This window comes from Myiozetetes cayanensis, unplaced genomic scaffold, assembly GCF_022539395.1.
Source record: "Myiozetetes cayanensis isolate MyiCay16 unplaced genomic scaffold, myiCay2020 scf140, whole genome shotgun sequence".
Taxonomy (NCBI): domain Eukaryota; kingdom Metazoa; phylum Chordata; class Aves; order Passeriformes; family Tyrannidae; genus Myiozetetes; species Myiozetetes cayanensis.
The window spans coordinates 56,536-64,398 of NW_026087049.1; the positions used below are offsets into that span (position 1 = coordinate 56,536).

At 56.3% G+C, this 7,863-nt stretch overlaps 1 protein-coding gene across 1 annotated transcript; it reads left to right on the forward strand.

Annotated features, from left to right (window-relative positions):
• The first annotated feature begins 2,094 nt into the window (after window positions 1-2,094).
• On the forward strand, window positions 2,095-6,840 carry TGOLN2 (trans-golgi network protein 2). The gene is made up of 4 exons (XM_050310031.1): window positions 2,095-2,216; window positions 2,544-3,784; window positions 4,314-4,397; window positions 4,968-6,840. The coding sequence occupies exons 1-4, from the start codon at window positions 2,129-2,131 to the stop codon at window positions 4,971-4,973; spliced, it is 1,419 nt and encodes a 472-aa protein (XP_050165988.1). The 5' UTR covers window positions 2,095-2,128; the 3' UTR covers window positions 4,974-6,840.
• The last annotated feature ends 1,023 nt before the right edge of the window (window positions 6,841-7,863 follow it).

The following is a 7,863-nucleotide window of genomic DNA, read 5'->3' on the forward strand; positions in this document are numbered from 1 at the left end:
GGAGACAGGTGGGAGTTTGCTGCTGGGCCTCGGCACTGCGGGGTGTGCCGTGGGATGGACGGGACACCACGGACAGCGGGCAGCAGGACCCGGGGGGTTAAACACCAGGGAGCTCATCCTGGGGGCAGGTGGAGGCAAAACCATTGATCTAAATGGAAAAACGTGGAGAACAGGCTGGGATTGGCACGAGTGAGCCAAGTCAGAGGGGCGGTGATGATTTGTGTGTCTGCAGAACTGTGCAGGGAGGCGGAGCCGGTCGGGGAAGGACGGGCAGGGAAAGAGCTGGAGATCAAACATTTGGGGGGTGATGCCCCCTGATGCTGATGTCTCTGAAACAGGAGGCAGAGCTGTGCAGGGTCACTGGCTGGAAGCAGGAATGGACATGAGGGGGATGCAGGAAGGGCACCCCCAGGTCCCCCTGGAACTCCTGGTTTCACGAGGAGACCCAGCGTGGCTCGGCAGGGGAAGGAATGCAGCAGGAACCAAATCTTCTGGGCCAGTCTTGGACAGTGGGTGGGGACAAATGTGGACACAACAGGTGATGTCTGGCTGGGAGATGACCCTGGGTGACACCAGTCACAGTTCCAGGCCCCCAGTGCCACCGTCACTGTGCTGGTCACACCTCATGGATCTGAGACCATCAGATCCACTTGAGGAGCTCAGCTCTGGGCTCCAGACCCTGCAGCCGGCCCAGGGATCACAGGTGGATTCGGGAATGTTTCTACATTTTGATTTTATCTGCATCAGCTACCTGATGTGAGGTTGAGTTCCAGGCAGCAGAGTCCGGGGAGCTGCTGGAGCAGGTCCAGAGGAGGACACAGAGATGCTCCAAGGCTGGAGCCCCTCTGCTCTGGAGCCAGGCTGGGAGAGCTGGGGGGGTCACCTGGAGAAGGGAAGGACCCAGGAGACCTGAGAGCCCCTTGCAGGGCCTAAAGGGGCTCCAGGAGAGCTGGAGAGGGACTGGGGACAAGGGATGGAGGGACAGGACACAGGGAATGGCTTCCCACTGCCAGAGGGCAGGGTTAGGTGGGATACTGGGGAGAAATTTCCCCCTATGAGGGTGGGCAGGCCCTGGCACAGGTTGCCCAGAGAAGCTGTGGCTGCCCCATCCCTGGAAGTGTCCAAGGCCAGGTTGGAGCAACCTGGGCTAGTGGAAGATGTCCCTGCCATGGCAGAGGGTGGGACTGGGTGGTCTGGAAAGCATCCCATGATTCTATGAATGTATGGAAAAATGGATATTTAGTCTGGAGATGTAATAGTCTGAACTAAAAGCTCTCAGAGGAAAGGAGAAAACAGCCCTGGGCACCCGGGGGGCAGCCACAGCCGATTTCCTGCTGCCACTGGGAATTGTTGGGAATCACTGCTGTTGTGCCTGGCCAGGCCAAAAAGAAAAACAACAGGTTATCCAAAAAATTAAGTAATATCCGAAAAGTAACAAGTTATCAAAAAAATCCCCCCAAAAACTAGGTTATTAAAAAATGAAATAATATCCGAAACACAACAGGTTATTAAAAAATAACAGCTTATAAAAAAAATAACAGGTTATCCGAAAACACCGTGTCGTCTGAAGCAGTCCTGAACCAAAGGACAGGAAACCTGCCCTGATTGCCCACCTGCCGCCCCCACTCCAGGGCCGGGAGGGCACCCCCAGCGCCCCGCTGCTCCCGGCTCCCAGCCGTGGGCTCTCCAGGCCTGGGAACAGACCCCAAACGGGCGGGTTTTACCCCAAAAACCGCGGTGACCCCGCACTGGGGGGGGGAGCTGCAGCCGGGCTGGCTCCGCCAGGGGGCGCCAAGCCCCTCCCGCCGCCACTCCGGGCGCTTTAAGCCCCGCCCCCCGCCGACACAAACCACACCCCTATCGGCGCCGACCACGCCCTACAGTGCAGACCCGCCCCTAACCACGCCCACATGCCGGGAAAGCCACGCCCCCGTTTTCCTTAAGCACAGCCCTGCCCCGTCAGCCCAAGCCCCGCCCTTTGTCTATTTGACCACGCCCATCCCTCCAAGCCACGCCCCGTACCTTAGCCCCGCCCCCGCACTGCCGCTCTCGCTCCCTGCCGTCCTCGGCCGCCCCACTCTCGCGAGATCGGCGCCGGGCAGTGGCGGCCGTGAGGGGCCCGCCCGCCATGGAGGGGCCGCGCCGGGCGCTGCGGCTGCCGCTGGTGCTGCTGCTGCTGCTGCTGGTGCTGGTGCTGCTCGGGCTCTGCGCCGCCGGTGAGCCGCCGAGGGGGCCGGCAGGGCCGCCGAGGGCAGCCAGCCCCCTGGGCCGGGCAGCTCCGGCACCGCGCTGGGTTTGCGGGGGCCCCTCTGCCCCGGGGCCGCTGCCGGGAGCGTTCCGGCAGGGGCTCGCCCGTCCTCCCCTCGCAGCCCCCCCTCTCACCCCGGGCCTTCCCTCTCCTTCCCCCGCAGCTCCCGCTTGCCCCCGTGGGTTCCCCGCTTGGGTTTCCCCGTCGCCCTGTGGGTTCTCCTCTCCCTCTCGGGGGTGTAGGGTTAGCTCGCAGTTCCCCCGGTGCTGACCGTGCCCCCCGTGTTTCCACACAGCGCAGGAGGAGGCGGCGGGGAGCGACAGCACCTCCTCGGCCGGCGGGGCAGCGATGCAGCCCGGAGCGGACGGGCAGGGGCACGGAGCGAACGGGCCCGGGGGAGCACCCACGGAGGGCGAAAAGGACCGAACGAACGCGCCCAGCGCGGACGGAGAGCAGCACTCCCAGCCGGATCACACGGGCACGAACAGCGACACAGCGACACAGGAGCACCAGGAGAACACAGATGCGGCCGGACGGGGCAGCGAGGAAGATAAAAAGAAGGAGAAGGAGAAAACTGACCCACAGGAGAACCCAGGCCAAGGCGAGAGCGCGGGGGGTGCCCAGGGCAGCACGGGCACCAGTGAGGCTGGTGGAGGCAGTGGTGGGGACGGGAACCAACAGAACAAGGGAGGCCAAGGCGGCAACACTGGCAACCAGGCCAACAGCGGCACCAGTGACAAGGGCAACAGCATCCAGACCCAGGACAACAACTCCCAGACCCAGAGCGGCAACTCCCAGACCCAGAGCGGCAACTCCCAGACCCAGAGCGGCAACCAGAACCAGGAGAACAACGACAGCGGCACTGTCAAGAGCAATGGCCAGGGTGATGGCAGCAACAATGGCCAAGATGACAACAGGCAGGACAGTCCAGGGAACGAGGGCAGCAGCCAGGACAGCAGTAACAAGAATGGGGCTGAGGGTAGCAAGAAAGAGGATGACAAGAGCAGCAAAAAAGCAAATGGGGGCAATGACCAGAGCAGCGACAAGGACCAGAGCACCAAGCAGGACAGCAATGACAGGAATGAGGCTAGCAAGGAAGAGGGCACCAACCCCATTAATGGGAACACCAACCAGGGCAACAGTGGCGGGCAGCAGGCCCAGAGCCAGGGCAGTGCTGGTGAGAACCAGAGCAATGCTGGTGAGAACCAGAGCAATGCTGGTGACAACCAGGGCACTGATGGTGCCAAGCAACCCAGCAACCAGGACAATCAGAACTCCCAGGTGGACCAAAACCCCCCCTCACAGTCAGCTTCCTCCCCTGCGGATGGCGACAGCTTTTTGGGCAATGAAGAGACCCCTGAAGAGGAAGACACTGAGACTGAGGAGGGCAAGGACACCTCCTTCGATCGGGAGAGAGGGAAGAGCGTCCCCTCCGTGCCCAGGGCCCGCTCGGAGAGCAGCCACTTCTTTGCCTACCTGGTGACCACGGCCGTCATCGTCGCCGCCCTGTACGTGGCCTATCACAACAAGCGGAAGGTGAGTGGCCCTGATGCAGCCCTGTCCCTCCAGATCCCCCTGAGGACTGGGATTGGAACCCACTCAGTCCTTTCCCCTCCCCCTGACTGGTTTCTCACCAGTGGGAGTGGGTCGGACAGCAGGGGGGTGGGGGGGTGTAACCAGGAAAGGATCCCAGTGGAAACTGAGTGTTCTGAGCTCTGCTGCTGATTTTCAGTCGAAAGGTGAAAACACAAAGGGTTGTGAAATCCCCAGTCACTGACAGTGAATTTTCTACAGCAGGTTGCACGAGATTGGGTTTGTTTTTCCTCATAAAGCTGGTTTTGAGGGAGGAGAAAGGAAACAAATTATTATTGTTTTCTGCTTGTTGAGCAAACCTAATTATCCATCTTAGCTGGGGTCAAGTACTGGCATGTATTTATTTCAAGGGCTTTTTCACAGGAAATGGGGTCGTAGGAGCAGGTGAGTGAAAAACCACAGGCAGGCCTTGTTGGAAGGGAGATAAAGCAGCTCCCCCACTCACCCTGTCCCTGTTTTTCTCTCTCCAAAGATCATTGCTTTTGCCCTGGAAGGAAAAAGATCAAAAACTGGTCGACGGCCCAAATCTGGTGATTATCAGAGGCTGGATCAAAAGGTGAGACCAAGCCCAAAGCAGGGACTGTGTCCCCCAAGGCTGGGGGAAGGTTGGGGTGCCTGACCTGTTGGAAATACAAAATATCAGCCCTCTGCATTAGATATGATCCCAAAGCCCTGAGCCCATCAGGTTTGGAAAGCAGATTTTGTTCAGGGAACAGGGTTTTACCAGGAAATGGAAACAAAAGTACTGAGAGATGCTGTCAGAGCTGGCCCAGCTGACCAGGGCAGAGGTGGGAGAGTCTTGAGCTCTGTTGTGCTGAAATAGTTTATCTCTGGCTCAAATGATTGACTGTGACCCAAGTGACTGACTCCAAGAGGTTTTTAGTGGGTGAAGGGTGGGATTTGTGCAGAAATCCCTTCCTTCTTCCCTTCAAAACCTTTCTCACCTCTTGTCCTTCAAGGCAGGTGTTGTTTTCTGCCATGGGAAGAGGAAAGAGAAGAAAATTAAGACAAGAGCTACTGTTGGCTTTGGGAGCTCCTCAGCCCTTTCCAGCCTTGAGGTCTGGGCAGAGCAGCAAAGCAATTCTGAGCTTTCAAGTAATTTAAACCTTTCCTTTTGCCTTTCCAGATCTAGATTCCTCCTTGGACATTCAATGGGATGACAACAGCTGTGCTGCCACGATCAGATTCCAATCCACAGGAAGGAGGGGAAACACTTTTTGTTTTGCACCTGCACCTTGATAAAACCCCTCACTTTCCTAAATTCCTTCTTTCCCAGCTGCCTTGTTTTCTCCTTGGGCGTCTGGCTGCAGGAAAAGCCAGTCCCAGCATTCCCAGAACTTGTGTGTCCCAATGCAATGGAATTTGCCTTCTGCTGCACTGACCCCTCGTCTTGGGGAGGAAATTAAGGATCTGCTGTGCAAAGAGCTGTGGGATTGTCCCCTTGCCTGGGCCTGGAGCTGCCGTGGTCAGCTCCTCCTGCTCCGTCCGTTGGGTTTGGATGCTCCCACTGGGAGCGTGGGGATTGTACTTGTTTGGAATTGATCCACCACAGACCCAGATCTGGGGCTTCTCTCCCTGATTGTGACAGGCTTTTGCTTTGAATTTTTCCAATATAGGCAGAAAAAAAATGGATATGAGGAATTCAGAGCTCCTCACACGGGTACCCACCTGCACCTGGAGCCACGTGCCAGTCCCCCACTTGCTCACTGACTGCACAGGAAGAGTCCCAGGGGGTTAACTTCCCTCCTGGGGGGATGGGAATGGCCTTTTTCCGGCCTTCCCAGGGTTGGGAACAATTGGTTACCTGCCCTTTGGTCACCTTGGCTGAGGGCAAAACCTTTTCCTGGTCACTGTGAAAGCTGCAGCTCTAGTTTGAATTTCCTGATGGCTCATTCCAAGAGGGGAGAGGGGGCTTGACCCTCTCCAAACCCCCAAATCCTCTTCCATTCCCTTTTTGCCAGCTGTTGACAAGCACAAGGGGTGCAAGAAAGTCCTCTTGGCTTTAAAGAGCTCTCAGGGTTTCCCTGGGAAACTTCTCAGATGCCCAGAGTACTTCCAGGAGCTGTTTAGGAGAACGGGAGGGGGAGGTGGAGGGAAGGGAAAGGGAGACAGGGCTGGGAATGTAACCCTGGGGAAGAAGGGTGGGAACTCCTGCACCAAGGCTCCCTGCTCCGGGGAGCCCCTGGGCTCAGCCAGGCTCACTGGGGGGCTGATGGAGGGCAGGGTGTGGGGAGGGGGGCACTGACTCCTGGCTGGTGACAGCAGGGGGACAAACTCTATTCCAACGTGTGGAATTCCGTGTGTTCCCAGGCTGCTCCAGCCAGGATTTTGGGAGTGTGTGTGCTTTTTTGGAGTGTGTGTGCTTTCTGCCTGCTTTGTCCTTTTTTTTTTTTTTTTTTTTTTTTTAATTGAATAATAATTTAGAAAGGGGTTTTTTTTCCACCATCTACTCGCTTTTCTATCCTGGGAGTTGTTTCAAGTCCTCTCTTGCTCCAGGCTGTGGAAATCCCTCCCTAGTACCAGCAGGGGAGGGAATATTTTGGACCTCAAACTCCTTGATCCCAGGCTGGACTGAGCACGAGCTCATTAGGGTAATGAGGATGTACCTCACAGCTCCAGGAAGCACCAAAATCTCCCCCCTCAGCAACTCCCAAGGCCGGCGTGTTGTACCAACAGTCCAGGCTGTCCAAAACCTCTGGGAATTGGTCCCAGTTCGTTGAGTTTTATGGTGTTTAATTTATGCAACACGTCCCAAAGGTATCAAGGTACACAGAACCTTTTCCCTTTGGACACACACATTTTGCATGGATGGTGTCTGTTGGTACAGAGGGTTTTTTGCCAAATGTTTCTGCTTTTTAGGCTTGAACCAGCACCTGATTTATTTTCTGCTGCAGTGCAATGCACCTTTCTTGGAAGGATCAGAATTTTTATAGTTCTTTGTACTGGTTTTTGATTTTCTGTGTGATGAAGTCAATAAATGGATTAAAAAAGACCCAAGACACTGAGTTCTCACTTCTCTCTTGGTTTTGTTTTCTTGGCTTTCTTTGCATGGGTTTCACCGACAACCGACGCCGAAGTGCAGGTTGGTTCCTCTTTATGCAAAACCAAGGCTGGCTTTGATAAAAACACCCCTTTTTTGGAGCTGTCTGTGCTCAGGGCTCCCTGTGCAACCGGAAGGAGCCCAGACAGGCCCAGCCCCCAGCGGATTTGAAGTTTCCAGTCTGCTTAACTGTGCCCAGTATCACCCAGTTCTGCCCAGGGGGTGGCTGGGAGGTCAGGTCCCAAGAGGAGATTAAACTGCTCTGAACTGAGCTTAGTCCTGAGCTGTTCTCTTAGATTTCTTTTCTCTCCCAGGGAGCCTTGGAGGAGGATTCCAGCACATCCCAGCTCCTTGGAGCAGCAGAAACTGGAAAAAAGAGACCGCAGTGGTGCAACTTCTGCTGCCAACCAGCTGTGGAAAGGGGAAGAGAAGGTGCCACAATCCACAGTGGGTGATAAGAGCAGCTCTGGGGAGTGTTTCCTGCAATGAATGGAAAAAACTTCTTCCTTTGCCCCCCTTTTTTTTCCCTAAAAGGAGGAAATTCCCTGGTCCCAGTCTGTCCAGTCCGGGCCTGGCAGTGGTGCTGAGGCTGGGCTGGGAACAGGGAAGGCCACTGGTTTTCTTGGGAATGGGGTTGCTGAGAGCTTGGGGGAGGAAAAGAGGGGGGAAATGGGGAATTAAAATGAAAATTCCCATGGGGATGTGGGGTTGAGTGCTGGGCCAAGCCTTGCTACAAGGGGCTCAAAGCACTGCTCTGCTCCATGAATTCTCTGAACTCCTTGTCTGCTGCCACCCTGATTTGAGAGGGCTGGAGAGGTCTCAAAACATTTAATTCTGACAGGCAGAGCTGGTGTGGTGGGGAAGGAACAGCCCCTCAGGTGCCCCGAGGGCAGGAATTGGCAGGAGCATCCCAGGGTGCAGTGAGTGCCAGCTGGGGTTGTGTCGGGGTGACTGCCCAGGATTCAAAGTGAGGAAGTGGAAA